The 16723-nt window shown below is 39.6% G+C and overlaps 2 protein-coding genes across 2 annotated transcripts; both read right to left on the bottom strand.

Annotated features, from left to right (window-relative positions):
* Positions 1-1340: 1340 nt before the first annotated feature.
* Positions 1341-9094, bottom strand: LOC311273230 (ADP-ribosylation factor-binding protein GGA1-like). The gene is made up of 16 exons (XM_084380183.1): positions 8949-9094; positions 7536-7620; positions 6991-7066; positions 6215-6313; positions 5042-5165; positions 4838-4938; positions 4677-4757; positions 4434-4571; positions 3856-4069; positions 3571-3747; positions 3418-3485; positions 3221-3333; positions 2954-3114; positions 2656-2825; positions 2290-2400; positions 1341-1950 (listed from the first exon to the last, which is right to left on the bottom strand). Exons 1-16 carry the CDS (start codon positions 8998-9000, stop codon positions 1831-1833), a joined length of 1890 nt encoding a protein of 629 aa, XP_084236309.1. The 5' UTR covers positions 9001-9094; the 3' UTR covers positions 1341-1830.
* A 1166-nt stretch (positions 9095-10260) lies between these two features.
* Positions 10261-15887, bottom strand: ears2 (glutamyl-tRNA synthetase 2, mitochondrial). The gene is made up of 10 exons (XM_084380334.1): positions 15527-15887; positions 15012-15167; positions 14651-14840; positions 14362-14512; positions 13910-14231; positions 13632-13740; positions 12583-12736; positions 12339-12469; positions 12110-12245; positions 10261-10538 (listed from the first exon to the last, which is right to left on the bottom strand). Exons 1-10 carry the CDS (start codon positions 15669-15671, stop codon positions 10443-10445), a joined length of 1590 nt encoding a protein of 529 aa, XP_084236460.1. The 5' UTR covers positions 15672-15887; the 3' UTR covers positions 10261-10442.
* Positions 15888-16723: the final 836 nt, after the last annotated feature.

The raw sequence follows: 16723 nt of genomic DNA, 5'->3' as shown, positions 1-16723 counted from the left end.
GACAGAATTTGATGCTCAAAAATAAGAACTTTCAGTTTTGCTCTCATGTCTGTTATTTTGTCGTATCAGTTTCCTTTAAATATATTTCAATTGAATTAAGCAATTTAAAGACTGTCTGGTAAATTGTGACAAGTCTATTTCACTTTTTTCTAATGTTTTATAGACTTGACTATGGATGGACCATGGATTTCTTTTTTAAAAATTAATAGGTTAAGCGATAATTAAAGATAATCACTAATTGCAATGCTACTGTAAAGGACTGCAATTTCATACTATAGATAGTGCAAACAGACGGTGTTCAATAGATACACTTGGAATTATTTGTTGCTGTTATCTAGTGTCACTTTTTGCACATTACATGCAAACGTGCAATTTGTCTACAGGCAAGATAATATTTGACATGCATGAAAAGATAAAATTACAAGTAATCAATCTGTACTCTTCTGGAGCATTTGTTCCAGGAAATGTATATTTTCTATTTGGGTAGTGCAAAGTAATATCCAAGAAAACTTCCAAGAAATTAAAAGGAAATTTCAAACCCATAGAAGTAGACGAACAATAATCGGCACTTATTTGGACGATCATATAGATAGATGTAGATTTAATGATTAATCAAGAAAATAATCTGCATATTAAAAGTTGTATTGAACTGTTTGCTTCTTTGACTCCCTCTGTAGTGCTTCACTCTTTAGTCTCTAGTCAGAGACGTATCACTGACCGTCATCGTCTCTTTAAACAGAAAGTTGTGAGCTGACTAGAACGATAGCTGAAGCTTGTTTTACTCCCCGCTGCAGGATGATCACTGGGGGGGGATTTAATCGTTCCTAAATGTGCATCTTCATTTAATGGTTTGAGAAAAGTCTATTAATAATAAATGATAGTTGCAGCCCTTCTTGTCTTAATCATCATAATCTCTTCTAATAATAAGGGTCATTATATTACCATAAAACCTTTAGTTGTTTTTGAGGTGAGACAGAGAATTTGAGCTTTGTTGTGATACAGATTGCATTTGTATTTATTGATGACACATGGCAGATCAACACACTGTTGGACTGACAGACGATAGGCAGACAAGCATTCAAAGAAAAACACTAAAATTGGCTTGAAGACGTCCTGTTTTGACCTTTGTGTAAATCTGAAGATGAGTTGAGATGAAAGATGATTAAGCAGGTTAAGTTGCACTGGATTTGTTTCTCTGGGCTCAAATTATAAAGCTTCAAAGTAAAAAAACTGCTAATCAGTAAACGCTGATCTGGAAAATAAAGTTTCTCACATGCACACATAAATTACTTAAGGCAGCCTCATTCTCAAAATAAATACGTATTAAAACATCTTCCATATTAAGGCACTTTGGGAATTTTTAATGTCACAAGAGTAAATAAATACCACATTTCATATGCAGACATGTAACCAGCTACATGTCAGCATACACATGGGTACAGTGCACAGTTTTATCAAACGACAGACAGGAAGCAGCAATTACAAAAACAGCACATTGAGACAACAGCAGAATACTGAATACCTGAATCAGGTACATTCATGGAGGTACCAAACCCACCTGAACTGTTATAGAAATAGAGTTTATCCTTTTAAGAGTAATATCAATCTTTCTGAGATCATTTCTTGGTTTGCATCAAACCTGCTACTGCGTTCTAATATTCAGAAAAGGATCTTTCAGATATGAAGACTCGATATGTTTGTCGTGGTGTTTGTTTACCTCATGAGGATCGACTGCAAGTTTTTCTTTCTCACTGGGTTCACTCTATTCTCAGGTCATGAGCAGACCAGGTCCAGAGTTTTCGTTATTTTTAAAATAACACAAAAATGTCTTTAAATTCTTTGGTGGCCAATCAAAGAGTTCCAGTCAGGAAAGTTGTCGATCTCTCCGGTTTCGTCCAGCTGTTGGTCTCCATGCGTCAGTGTCAACTTGAAGCGTAGACGCACCTTCCGCTAAAAGAAAGAGGGAAATATGTCAGATTCTTCAGGGAAGATGGGGAAAGTGAATAAATAATAAAATGCAAATTAATATTCGCCACATGCTGCTCCGGGTACCAGCAGCAAAAATACAGCTAAAACACATTATTCATAACTTATACATAACTAACGAAGGTCTCTACATTGAGGTATTGCTACTTTAACTTAAGTAAAATATCCGAGTATTTCTTCCACCAAGTCAAAAGTAAATTAAGACGAAACTGTACCACAATAAATTAAGATAAAATACAACAAACACGCTGAAATGTAATGAGTAACATGATAATGTAAATTAACCACACTACCCCAACTCACCTGCTGAGGATTAGCCAATATGAGGACCTGGGAGACGGCAGGTGGAGGCAGGAGAGGGTTGTAAGGAGGTAGGTTTGTCCCTGAGGCTGGCTGAAGTTTCACTAACATGGTCTGTAGGAGAGGAAATAAACTCAATGTTCAACTCATTAACGGAAAACACAGAAATGTGAAGTGGACGCCTGGTTCCAGGAGGGGGGCGCCAGTAACATGATGCTCTTAAAAAATATAACTGATGTGAAAGAGCGCAACAAACTAAATTTACAAGACCACAAACAGACAAACTATTTGCATGATTGATATCTGTTAATTATTCAATCTAGGAGACGTCGAAGTCGTGATCCTGAAGATGTGTTTGGAATAACTCACCTTTGGAACAGCAGCTTGAAACGTTAAGTCTTTCACACAAAGGGCAGACGTGTTCACAGTTGAGATGACGACTACAGCAACACCTGGATGACCCGGCGGAGAGTCTTTTGCAAAATGAAGAGAGACGTGGATCCCGCCCTGATCGAACACAGTGATCGGCTCAAGGTTACCTACGAACAAACAAGAAAATAACAGACCTTCAGACAGGATATCCAGGAGGCAGCGAACACATAACAGAGGAAAGCAGAAAAGTACCAACTAAAAGTAACAACTTTATTTCCAGCCTTTGGACACATACTGGGTTTGATGGTCTCCATTGGAACGAAGATGTTTTTCAGGACTTGAGGGGAGAATGAGCTCTCCTCTAATTTCACTGGAGAGCCCGACACTTCACTTAGCTGTTTCTGTGCTTTGAACGTTGATTCAGACCCGGTAAACTGTTGATCGTGAGGGAGTGACCTGACGGGGGAAAAGTCATTCAGTCAAAGTCATCTTCAAAGCAGTGTATACAACAGGATCTGATGTACTGAATGTCATTAAGGATTTTAAGAGTCTCCATCCTTACCAAATGTTTGTCCCATTTGATGTAGTACTGCTCCCACCACATCCACGAGCTCTCAACACCAGGCCATTCCCTCCGTTCTGCTCAGGAGTCTTCATCTGAATGTCTCCATTAAGCTGAAAAGGAATGGATAAACTCTTTTAAACACTCTTCAAAATAAAAATCTCGTTTAAACCTTTAACTTCCTGTCTGAGCCTCACCTGCAGCAGTTCCTCATAATACGACCTCGACGTCTCTTGAGTCTGTTTTGAGATCCCATTATCCAACTCTGTAATTACATGACACCATCATTACATAATGAAAACATCATTATCAGAGAGAACAAACTGGAAAAAGGTACAATGCAGGCACACCTAATTCAATGAAGTCCTGGTCAGCTACGGGGCCAAAACTTTCCAAAAGAGAGGAAAACATGGGCGAAGAGGATTCGAAGGACGGTGGTGAATCAGTTTTTCTGTGCGTCTGTGGAGGGTCCAGTGCTGACAGGTCGATGAGGTGGTAGCTTTTAATCTCTCTGGGGCTCCTCGGAGCTGGAGGAACAAGAAGAAACGGGATCAAATACAAGCAGAACAGAGCAGAGCCAAACACGAGGTTAAGGTGTTCTCCACAGGGACTGCTAGCAGAGAAAAAAGGCCAACCTTTGTTTTTGCCCTCCATTTCTTCCTCACTTCTGCTTCTTTCTCTTCCACCGTTACACTCTTTGCTCCCCACTTTTTCTTTGTAGGCATTCACTACGAGGGTTAGCTCGTCGTTAGCGGCCAGGATCTGTTGCAGAGCTGCGTCGTCGTCCATCGTGTCACTTGCCAGGCGGAACAAGGTGGGCCTCAGTCGGTCACAGCGCTCGTACACGGTCTGCAGCGAAAGAGGGAAACTTCAGTTATCAGCGCTGGAAAAAAACTATGTTTCTAATCCAGGATATTATTGATAAAGACTTTTTAAAACAAGTTTAACTTCTTCTGGTGACATTTATGATCTGCTGCTTTTTACTGTTCCCAGTTTTTCCACCACACATGGGGAGAAAACACAGAAAGGCAAACTCGTCCACTGGCAATGCGAAAGGATTGCAAATTATAAGCAGGTTTACTGAGAGGATGGACAGTGAATGAAGCCTCAACACGTTTGCGGTAGGCCAGCAGAGGGCGACAGAAGGAAAACAATGACAGGACTTCCACACAAGCCTCTAAAACCATGAATGACTGTATAGTGTCCAACATACCTTCACATCACCATTCGGCTGTAACGAGGTCCCAGTGATTGTGTGCTGCTCCAGTAGATGTCTGAGCTGTTTGGTGCTGCTCTCCACCTCCTGCAGAGTTGATTCACGCTTTGACACTTTCTCTGCCTTCTCCTGCTCCTGAAACATAAAAAAAACACACACACACGAAAATGAATACAAAATTCAAAGAATTACAAATGCAAGCATTGCAAAGATGACCTTTCCCTCCACAGCCCTCCTCACCTCTTTGATTGTGCTTTTAATGAGTCTGTTGGCAGTTTCCAGGTCTTCAGGTCGGGCACTTTTCAATAATCTGGCTAACAGCTGATGACACAGAGACACGTTTTAGCAGGATGAAACTTGACGTTATTTTAAAAGATGTCCTGTTAAACACAAATACACACCGTGGCCTTGTCCTCCTGGTCAAAAACAGAGTCTGCTGTTCTTTGTGGTGGTGGCGCCATTATTACCGTTTCTGGTAGTTTGGGATCTTTCTTCACGATACCTACAACAACAAAAAGAAGAAGATGGTTTTATTCTTCTGACAATATAATCATCTGAGCACAGAATGAAGAAGGTTTGCTGTCGTGTGCGTGTTGCACCCAGACCTTGTTTCTTCAGCATGCGGTAGGCTTCCTGAATCTTTGGTTCTTCTTTTAGCCAAAGAGTCCAGCCGTAGAGGACCTCCGTCACTCTGTCTTTAACTTTCTGTGGAGTCCAGGCGCCAAAATACTGCTCAGAAAAAGATCAATCAGATCAGTGTCACTACTCACAGAGAAACTTTTAGATTTTTTAAAGTTGCTGATATTATAAAAGGTTTTGTTTTGTCTTTATTCATCAAATTCAAACACTTGAAGTAATGCTGGCAGTATGTACAGTAAAATTAGATTATTCTACTTTTCAAAATAAGATTCTTAGACGGCATTAGCCTAACTTCACTGTTTTTAACCTATAATTTTATTAACTATTTTCACATTATAAATCTTTTTGCAATTTGCTATTGTAGGACATGTAAACATCCTTTGACATATGTGTTCCTATTGTGTGATGCAAACACATTTAATTGTTTGATCTGTATTTTTCTGATATACTTGGCTCAATTTTATTTAGCTATGTATATGTATTGGTATGATACATATCCACGTACATTATCTTTGATCATTTGCTAATGTATTTTTGAGGTTTGGAGCTTTAGCTTTGTGGTTATCGTTGCCATTTTGTTCCTTTTCTCAACACTTAACATTTTTCCAGAGATTAAATTTTTCACTTGCAATTTCACTTGAATTGTCTTCTTTTATCTAATTCTGTCTGATATTATTGGGAGAAATTTGCTCTATTTTATTACACAATCTAATATATTTGATTAGATTTTATAATTGACTTCACAATCTGCTGATTTTAGTAGCTGCCTGGTGTGAAGCACTTTGTTATTTGGGTCTCTATCATACAAAAACTACGCACGCACACACACACACACACAAATATAAAAACACACAAAGTGAGATCATTTAGACAAGTAGGACCTAATGAAACCTAATCAGTCAAAGCGTTGCTGGTGAAGTCAAGTGTAAGGAGAAAAGATTTCTATTTTGTAAGACATGCGCTATCACTTACTTTAAGTGTAAGTACTCAGGCTCACACAATTCATTACTTTGATTTTATATTTTATACTAAGTGCAATAAAATGGGATTGGTATATGCACAAATGCAAACTTTAAAATAAATAAATAAAGATAAAAAAGGGAGTTTAAAAGGACACCTCTGTCTATGATTGGTCGTACCTTTGGTGTTAAGACCTTGATGAGCTCATTGAGAAAACGAAACTTGGCAGCCTCGCTGTGAAACCTTTTTCCACAGTTGTTCATACATGCCTCAAGGACCTGGAAAGCACCAAATTATAAAAAATCATAACCAACAGAAACTTTTTCAACTGAAAATGAAAGAAAGGAGGTCTTGTCTTCTCAAGCAACACAAAGCAGAGAGAGAACAGATTTGTCACTACGTGGTCGTGGTTAACCTCTTTTAAATGTCACATGATATGAGGCACATGAACCTCCAGAAGCTTCTTTGAGTTTCATTTAATTGTGAAACACTGCAGCTCTTTTATGTAAGGATGACAAACACTGTGTCTTCACAGCAGATTTGAATGCAGATTAACTTGGGCCATGTGATAAAAGTTAGTCACAGATATTCACAGAACCACCCACACCCAGGGTGAAAACAAAGACATTTGTTTTTTAAAGAATGGTCTGTACCTTTAAAGATAAACTGATAAATACCGAGTATAACACATGATAACTGCCTTTAAATTAAAACAAATGAGTACTACTACATGTCCACATAGACACCAAATGAGAGAGACTTGGCTTCTTCTTTAACAACTAACTTGTTAAAGAATGAACAAAACACCATTTTAAATATGAAAATAGGGTATAATTAGTAACTTCTTACTTCTGGGAACTTCACAAATGAATGTACTGTATATTCAACAACAAATAGAAATAAACTGTGTATAATCTGTGTATTATGTGTAGAGATGAAGAAGCTGATGTCTTACAGTCAGAGCCTGCAGAGCCTCTTTCTCCTGTGGCGACTGGATTTTATGGGAAAGAAGACGAATGGCTACCTGTGGGCTGAAAGCAGAAAATTAAGTTTTAAATCACATTAAAATGCCTGAGGAGACTAAACTTGAAGAGAAGTAAAAGAAGTATTATTCACAAAGCTTCCACACATTGCCATGCTTGAGTAAAACTAAGAGAAATTGATGCCAATGCCAACCCAAGCTGGCTTTGAATTTACATTAAATTACATTTAGAAACTGCTATTATATTAATATTGATAAAGCTCAAAAGGGGGAAAGGTGTAGCAGAGTCTCTCCTCCGTCTTACACCATGGTGTAACTGTGAGGCTGTGACTGCAACATGGATGTGAAGCAACTCTTTCTCAAATGCCACATCTGCGCTGAAGAAACTTCTGAAGAAAATTGAAAACTTCAGCTCAGGTTCAGACCCAGAAGATGATCTGAGAATCCATGCAGGGTTGTGTGCGAGCTCTTAATGTAGATAAAAATAAAGGAGGTGCAAAGATTGTGTTCAGCTTTACCCATCGGTCTCTTGGTTGACAAGCTCGTAAAAGCCCTGGATGCAGTCCCATCTGTCCTCCTGGTTATTTGGGTCTGTGGCCTGGCCTGAAAGAAACACACCAGAGAAACATCCAGAAACTATTTTAATAATGTGCCACAATTAGATCAAATATATGCAAGACATTTCACAACTTAATAAGAAAGTGAAAATAAAGGACAGATATGCACAAAACAGAGAAACACTGCCGATGTTGTACTAAGTATTATTTTAAGGTGTGGAGAGTAACTACTGTATATTCAAGTACTACATACATTATGTCTGTATGGGTTTTTATTATAGAGCCAGACTGATATACAGTTTCTTGGGCCGATGCCGAAACCCATATTCTCGATTACGACAACATATACACTGCTATTCTGAGATAATAGGCCTGTTTTGGCTGACTGTTGAATCGTGGAGTTACTATTGACTTTGAAGATACAGATGATGCATTGAACATGATAAACTCACTACAGATTGCAGTTTTGGGAGATAAAAACGCATTTCTAATGGTGAGCCATCTTGAAAACAAGCACTTCGACATTATCTTTAGAGTTTTTAAAAAGTAAAGAGGATGTGAGACTATGAAACTTGAACTCATATGAAGGAAACAAGCCAACATTTTGAGGTTTTCACAGCAGTTACGTTACTCATAGACTAGTTTTAATTCCTTTAAGGAGAAAGATCTTCACTGACTGATTTTAAAACCAAGTAAGTGGACTCCTTGTTGTCATGACTGAACAAACTGAGTAAACAAACTGACATTAAAAGACAGCACAATTCATATTGTTTACTTTGTTTATATTTGGTGGACCCTGCCACTTCTTCTCTCCAAATAGTCTTGTCCAAAAACTACACAGTGCCCCTTTAACTGAACAGAAAAGTATTTATAACACACCTAGCTGTCATATTTAACTATAGAAGTACATTTTACTGCTTACTTGTTTAGTTTCCAGTGTATTTTCCAATCCATCCTTCGTGTTTTTTCTATTTTTACTCAGATAAACTCCCAAAAACAACCGACAACTGTTGATTTTAAGCTAGCCGTTAAAAAACCGTTGGTATCATTTTATGCCTCGGTGCGCGCGCACCCTAGGAGCGCGCACATAACACGGCGCTCGTGGGGCACGCGCTCGGTCCCACTAACTTCCTGTTCAACTTTCTGCACAATGACAAAACTCAGGTATTAAAAGTTAATGAATAAATACACACATGCAGGATTAAACTCGCAAATATGACGTCTGAAAAGTCCGACTGACGCTACGAGCCGACGGCTGATGTGACGCTAGCAAACAAAGCAGCGACGGTAAGTTCAGATGTGGAGTGATGAGACGTTAGCTAGCGGGGTCTGAACACAACAACAATAACAACAACAACACTATAATATACATACTGAGCAACGACTCCAAAGTTGGCTGGCTGTCCCCGGTCGCCATTGCTGCCATTCGCCTGCAGTTTCCAGATGTGCAGTCGCTGGTCTGAGTGCGTGTTTCTGAAGGGAAGCGTAGGTGTCAAACTGTCGCTGCCAGAGCCGACATGTGACACTCACGCCCCGTCAGTCACACTGCTGACACACCAGCCCACCGCTGACCGACACACCCCCTCCGCATCAGCACAAAGAGCAGAGAGACACTGAGCTTATCATTAAAGGGGCACTGTGGAGTTTTTACATTTCAATGAATTCAAATTTACAATATTAATGAGGTAATAATACAAACTCATCCATGACTGAATATACAAGCTGTCCTTAGAGGAAAATAAGGTCCCCAGAATACTGTTTGAAACTAGAAAGGTGGCAGGGTCCGCCAAATGTAAACAAAGTAAAACAGTATGTAATTGTGTTTTTTTCCGTTTATTCAGTCATAAAAATTAAGTTTAGTTTGTTAAGTCAATGAAGATCTTTGTCTTCTGATTAAAATGTCTACATAGTGCACCTTTAATTTTTAAATTGCTAAAAATACTTGTATTCTTTCAGTTTTACGTACTTCTTAAGGAGTATTTCTACAGTTTGGTGTTGCTATTTTTAAGCAAAGGACTTGAGTACTTTTCTTTGTCACTGCAAAGTACAATTTAAGCAAAATCACTGGTTGCGTTACCATTGCGTTTGCATTTTATGCCTTTATAAGCCAAGAGTGGTAAATTATACTTTACTTAAGTAAAAACTATATTTTGGAGTAGTTTCACACACTAAAAATACTCTCAACACTACAGTAAAAGTACCACTGTAATGCTCCAAGAGTACTCCATTACATGTAAAAGAAAAGCATATGATCCTATGAGTGTTGCATTATATGTTATTGAATTCTTAGTATTGATGCATTCATGTGAAAGAAGCATTTTACTATTGTAGCTGGTCGAACATTAAAGCTTCCCATCCTCATGAAAATGACTGAATTAAAAAGAGCTAGTCATCAATCAAAATAATTGATTAGCAACACTTATCTCAAATGTATTGAACGCTACTTAGTGTAATGCTTTTGTATCTCTTTCAGCATGACTGACGTTGAAGGAAAAGTGTTTGTCACACATGACTACTTCATGTTTTTCTTGTGAATGAAAAAAACATCTGTCTGTTGATGTTCGTTAAGAGCAATTTTCTTAAGAACATTTGCATAAAAATACCGAGGTACTTCCCATCCTCACCCTGTTTGAGTCAGCTGCTCCTGTGAAGTCTATCAGTGATAGACTTGTGAAGAAAACAAACATGAGGTTTCATCTCTTTTATAAAACATTCATAATAATTCAAGTATTGTTTAACTGGTATCACTGGGGTGCAGTTCATTTTAAATGTGTCCCAGGTAGCTTTGACTCCAGCATCGCCAGGGGGTTGCTCGGATCTCCCAACATACAGCAGCTCCTGTCCCCATCCGTCTGGTCTGTCCGGTCGTTAACTAGTCTCTGAGAGCTGAACAAGTTTCTGGAATCGATGGTTGATCTCTGCAGGCCCCAAACACACCATCATCTCAGCAACACTGGGCCCTTGCTGCAGGTCAGAGGAGAAGAGAGGGTCAGTGCGGTAATGCAATCAAACTAGACAGCAAGAAAATAGACCTCTGGGAAAAGCAATCAGACTCTACTTCCTCTTTTCATATTTGCAGGGTAACTGTGGTGAATGACACACTGTAGGTTTTAGTCATTACTATCATTTTAAATGTGCTATTTAAGAGTTTTAGCCTAATCATGCTGCGATAGGGAACACGTGCAATCATATCAGCCCAGCACGGGTCTTTTTTGATGACTACTGACAAAAGTGATGGCATTTGCTGAGGTGGCGTTTTAAAAGATACAATTTCAATAATAAAATTGCAGAAATGAAAATTACAAGTAAAAATAGTACGAGTACTAGTTCCTCTGAAAGTCAAAATGGTCTTAAAATATTATAGTGCAGGTGGTGTTCTTGAGGTCAGAAAAACATATTAATATTAGTCTGATTTCCTTCTATCTTATGCTGGGAAAGTATGATGAGCGACTAAATTCACAAGCGTTCTTTTATCTTTGATCATGATAAGAGGATGTTGTGGGTCAGTGGACAAAACTGCAATCTCTTGTGATCAATATAGCTGAATTTAAAAGAAAATATCATAAAAATACAGTTAAGGAAGGGTTTCCTGCAGCGGTTTTATGCAAAAGCAATGAACACTAAACTAAAGACCACCTCTGCAAAAACCCAGTGCAGACTACATGACCTTTACTATGACTAGCATCTACCAAAGAAGATTTTTTTTAGTCACAACAAGCAGGGAGCTCTGGGTGCAGGCAACACAGCTGGAAATTGCCATTCGTCATTTACTACCCACATTGTTTGTTTGTTACAATTCTGGTTGAAAATCGGCAAAAGTGTGCCTACATTACCCACAATGCAATTTTAACACAGACACTTCTGTTGCATATTTAGCTGAGTAATGCTAGTAGCATCTAACTGTGCCTTCATGTGCTGAAAAATGCTAGAAAAATCTGAAGTCCGAACAACTCAGAAAGTCGAAGATTTTTTGGTACACAAATTTATGTCATATGTCGCTGAAACATGGCGGACGAAAGTCATGTATTGTTTCCTTTGCTCTTCCTTGTTCCTTCCTTGTATACTCGTATAATCAATACTGGAAACAGCTGTCAACATGTTGTTTAGGCACTCTGAGTGATGCCATCCGAAGAGCACGTGAACAAAGCATAATCTAGACTTGAGCTGCCAGCCTCAAGCGAAGATGAGGAGCAGGCTACAGAAGTCTGGTTCACTCACTTCTTTTTGACTCAACACACCAGATAGTTTTTCATTTTGAAACCTGTGGTCTTCAGCCCCAACGTGACATCACTTCACACAGCTCCCTCTTTTAAACCACAAAAAGCTGTATACTATAACTTTTTTTTTAACCTATGCAGCACTACTCCGAACATCCTTTGTGATCAGTCACCTCAGCTGATGTGTGAGGAACGACTTAACACACAAACAGCTGCTGGTGAAGCTCTGGGTTAAAGTTAGTTTGAAGTTACCACATCTCTTAGACCAATATCAGGCAGGAAACTGTGAAGTGTTTGCAACACGATGTCTTTAGGTACCTGCAGACCACTGAGAGCCAGCCGTAACAGCTTCATCACTTCTCTGTATTTCGTGGCTTTAGTCTGCTTGGCCAGAGCCTTCAGATCTTTATTGAGGTGATCCACTGCCAGCTCCTCACCTCGCTCAGCTACTAATCTATAATAAAACAGACACAGAAACGTTCGTAATGCCGCTAAAACAGTGTAGCTGAAATGTACAGCGAAACATGCAGTTGTTAATACTACATACTTCAGCACTAATGAAGCTATGTGCTGGGCGTCTGCAGTGAGCGCTGCCACCTGCTGGTTAGAGAGGGAAGGTCGCACCCACAAGTAAGAGTAAGCAGGACTTACAAGCTCCTTAAGGGAAGATATGTGACCCTGTAGAGAAGAGGAGAGTTTCAGTATTACTCAAGAGGGCTTGTTGAAAATAGGGTATGACTACGTGGTAACATGATCTGAATGCATATTAGAAAGTGTGCCGTTATGGTTACCTTACGAAACTGAAGCACCCGCCTGATATAATCCTCATGCAGTACTTCTGTATCCTGGATCTCTGCTGCGAAGGCCTGCTTGATCTGTTCCTGCAGATCTTTGATGAGCAAACGACACTGCTCTTCATCTTCAATACGGTGCATCAGGTGGATTCTGAAACAATAATAGACATTACAGATATATGAACCATGATCTTGTAACAAAGAGTTGTGATACTAGCACTCCTATGAGGTTGCTGAGATAGCAGAATAAAAAAACATGTCGTCTGTCTGGTGAATATGAAGCTACAAGAGCCAGCTACCAGACACAGCTAATGCGAGTCTCACAAACCAAACTGTAAAAATTATATTTTGTGGTTTGGGGGGGGGTATGTTTTAGCTGCCACAGTGACTTCCTGTAGTCTCTGCTGGTAGCCTGGCAACCTCATGAAGCTGGTAAGACAAGAAGAAGTCGCTGGCAAAAATACGTCAAGCACATAACCTCCTGTAAATCCACAACATGATGTTTTTACACTTTGGTTTTTGCATGGATTAAACAACTGGCATGTAACATGTAAAACAGTCATCTTCTAAAAAGGTGCAGATGACAGATTTTGTTGCTTTTGAAGAGAGTAAGGCTAGCTTTTTCCTCCTGTTTCCATTCTTTGTGCTAAGCTAAGCTAACTGTCTGCTGAATGTAGCTTCATATTTAATGTATACATATAAGACTGGTATTGATCTCCTCATCCAACTCTCTGCAAGTACATAACACAATTTCCTTAAATATCAAACTCTTTCTTTAAGTTCAATGTAGAGCTGGGATTTGTTTTTACCTCCATGGGATATTTCACTCTAAAACAAAGTATTGGACCAACACACTGAAAAACCAAAAATCATCAGACATCATCATTTCCACTGAGCAACACTGTAAGTGTGGCTAACAATTCAACATATCCATTAAATACCACTGATGTGTTCAGAAAAAGGGAGCAGATGGAAGCTTCCATGTCCTGTTATTAAGAGAAAACATGACAATACAGTACAAAAGAGAGAGAGAAACAGAGACTTACCTGTTGACCTCTGGTAGTTTTTCCAGGTCTAACAGAGCAGAATGTGTCGTGATCTTTGACGGATTAAACTCAGAGATCAGTTCATCTATCCTCCTCCCAACTCGAGTGGCTGTAAAGAAACATAAATGATTTATTAAAGAATGCGGTCGTTCCCCCCGTCAATCCTTCAGACATCCTTTTCTTCAATTTGGAAATCACTGTTTCAAGATGTAAATTACTGTGCAATTACATGCAGTTTCTTCCCATCACATGGTTTTATTCCCTCCCCGATCACTCACTGTTGAATCCAGATCCACAGTGGGTTGTGATATCCAGCAGAGCCTCTGGCAGGACTCCGTCTGTCTGGAAGCTCTGGATGAATATGTCCCCCTGCCTTTTGGACAGTTTGCTGCCGTCCTTGTTCATCAGAAGCGGCAAATGCCCGAAGGTCGGCGGCTGCCATCCAAGAGCACGGTACATGAGTAGATGTTTAGAGGTTGAGATGAGCCACTCGGACCCCCGCAGTACATGACTGATCCTCATGTAATGATCATCCACTACGTTAGCGAGGTGATAGGTGGGAAAACCGTCTGCTTTCATGATTACAGGGTCCCCCTCTACCTAAACAAAGAGGGCAGAGGCAATGAAAGGAAGATGTTACTCTGTTAATCCTCTCAGACATCGTGCTCTAACCTACATCATTAAGCGTGAACCTCAGTGAAACGGATTGTGAAATCACTACAAATCTGACCTGGGCCACCTCATGATGATTCAATCCAAAGATGAGATCCTGAAAAGGCTCGGCACCTTCTTCCAGACGAAACCTGATCACATGTGGCACTCCCTTAGCTAGTTTCTCCTGGGCCTGCTCGGCCCGAAGGTGACTACACCTGTTATCATACCTGGAGAGAGAGATACACCGCTGAATGCTTTAAATCTGACAAAAACATCCTGAAGCCTGGTTGTAAATCATCTTAAAGTCTTTGAGTATATGATAAGGTGAAACTGTAAGCCCTATGTACATGATGTTATCTAGCTACCTAGGAGTCTGTCCGGTCCTTAAGGCCTCTTTTTTGAGCAGTTCAAGTCTCTGAGAGCTGCAGAAACAGTAGTAGGCGTGATTACTCTCCACAAGCTGCTGGGCTATCCGACTGTAGAGGTCGAGTCTCTGGGACTGCATGTAGGGACCCACCGAGCCACCTCGACGAGGACTCTCATCTGGAGGAATACCTGGAGGTGAAAATGAGCTGCGATTCTCAGAAAGTGGAAACTTAATAAACCATTACAACTTAACATTTTATTAATTTTCATTCCTATCAAAACTCAATACTTTCATTCATATCAAACTCAATAGCCCAATAACTGTGACAAACCACATGACTTTAGTCCAGTGTTTCTTACCGGCCCACTCCAGCATGTCCTCTATGGACTCTGCAGCTCCTGGTACCACCCGGCTCTGATCAGTGTCCTCCAGTCTCAGGATGAACGAGCCTCCGTACTTCTTGGCAAAGATGTAATTGTAGAGAGCAGTTCGGAGGCCTCCGAGGTGTAGGAAGCCTGTAGCACAGAACAATATAATGTCCTAACATCAGACTACAGAATAAGCCAAAACATTTCATACATAGGACACACATTTATTTTTATTGGATTTTTTACACATAGTAAGATGTTATCAAATGAGGTGTGTCTTATTTGTCCCATAATACAATTCGTCATTGGTTTGGAGTCAATATTTTCATCAGGCATTTTAATGATTATTGATCAAAACATGACTCCAAAATGTAAATGAGGTGTTTTTGATTTGTTGATCCCTCGTGGTGTGGTAAAGAGAGGAGACTCTGTAAACAGTTCCTTGTTATGCCTCTGTATAACCTTACAGGACATTTTAACACTATGTATTTTAGTGAGGACCTTACCTGTCGGACTGGGTCCAAACCTGACCCTCACTTCGCCCTGAACCGTGGAGCAGCATCTCATGAGGTGGATGTTCAGGTTGATGTTAACCCGTCTGTATCTGACCGCTGTCAGACACTGGAAACATCTCTGGGTTAACAGCTTCATATCAAGTTTTACAGCCGCCTAGCTAGCAAGCTAGCTAGCTCGGCACCACTCAGGCTTCGTAACGGTTACGGCGGTTAATTAAACTGCATTTTAACAGACGACAGCATGACAGTAACACGAAAAGATATAATAAAAGTCATCCCTGACATGTGAGTGTGGCGCTTGTTTGGGTCACCGTTCAGAAGCGCTCTTCTTCGTCGAAACACAGCCGGAAGTCCAACTTAGCATTCTCAAAGCGCACACTGCCCCCAAGCGGCGGAGCTCATAACTTCTTCTTCCTCCACTGTGAGGTCTGAGAGGGAACTGAAGCGACTTTACTCGTAAAAATCCGGTGTTTTTTTTTAAGCTACACACATACGTGAGGCTGAAAGTCAGGATATATTGCCTTGTCAAGTTAAATTAAAAATTTTAATTAAATAAATAAAAAACACGCATAATTTATGTCCATTTTAATCCTTTGAGAGCGCCAACGTCATGGAAATACACTGGAGGTAAATTACTGGAGAACCACTTGAAGCCTAAATGTATTTAACTTCAGAGTGTGGATCAGAGAAAGTCGTGTTTTGGTTTTGAAATGAAAAAACTCACATCATCATCATAACCACTGTGTATGTAGTTTTTTATTGCTCTAATGATGTAATACTGTGTTGTAGTCAGTTTTCTATAAAAACAATTGAAATAAAATGTGTGGAAGTAATAGTAAGACAATAAGACAAATCAAGGTATTTCATCACATTGATGCAAAAAATGCATCTTGCCATTAAACAGTCTTGCTTATTGCTGCAATGTCCATAATAGTCTAATACGGCCAGACATATTAAAGGGACTAATGACAAATTTATCTCACCGCACTGTATATGTTGTCCTACTGCCCTCTCGCAATATTAAAGCAAAATCCTTAATTCCAGCATTTTGAAATTTAATTTGCTTTACTGACAATAGGTGGCAGCAAGAGACACCACCTTGACTAGACCCACTGTGTTATGGAAAAATAATTTCCTTTTGCAAACAAACTAAACAAACTCTGTTTGTTTTCATGATTGAATAAAACT

The sequence above is a fragment of the Pagrus pagrus genome, assembly GCF_965226575.1.
Source record: "Pagrus pagrus genome assembly, chromosome: 2".
NCBI classification, from domain to species: domain Eukaryota; kingdom Metazoa; phylum Chordata; class Actinopteri; order Spariformes; family Sparidae; genus Pagrus; species Pagrus pagrus.
Note: the sequence above shows the minus strand (reverse complement) of the source record. Positions and strands in the feature narration are given on the sequence as shown.

Bases quoted from the DNA above. Each gene is read 5' to 3' on its own strand.
- LOC311273230 (XM_084380183.1), bottom strand. From the start codon at position 9,000: ATGGCAGCAATGGCGACCGGGGACAGCCAGCCAACTTTGGAGTCGTTG. The intron at 7,067-7,535 runs GTAAAGCTGAAC...TTCTGCTTTCAG, and splicing joins GTCAACCAAGAGACCGATGG to CCCACAGGTAGCCATTCGTC. The intron at 3,334-3,417 runs GTGAGGCTCAGA...ATTCCTTTTCAG, and splicing joins ATTATGAGGAACTGCTGCAG to CTTAATGGAGACATTCAGAT.
- ears2 (XM_084380334.1), bottom strand. From the start codon at position 15,671: ATGAAGCTGTTAACCCAGAGATGTTTCCAGTGTCTGACAGCGGTCAGA. The intron at 15,168-15,526 runs GTAAGGTCCTCA...TCTGTGCTACAG, and splicing joins GTTTGGACCCAGTCCGACAG to GCTTCCTACACCTCGGAGGC. The intron at 10,539-12,109 runs GTACCTAAAGAC...TCTGACCTGCAG, and splicing joins TGGCTCTCAGTGGTCTGCAG to CAAGGGCCCAGTGTTGCTGA.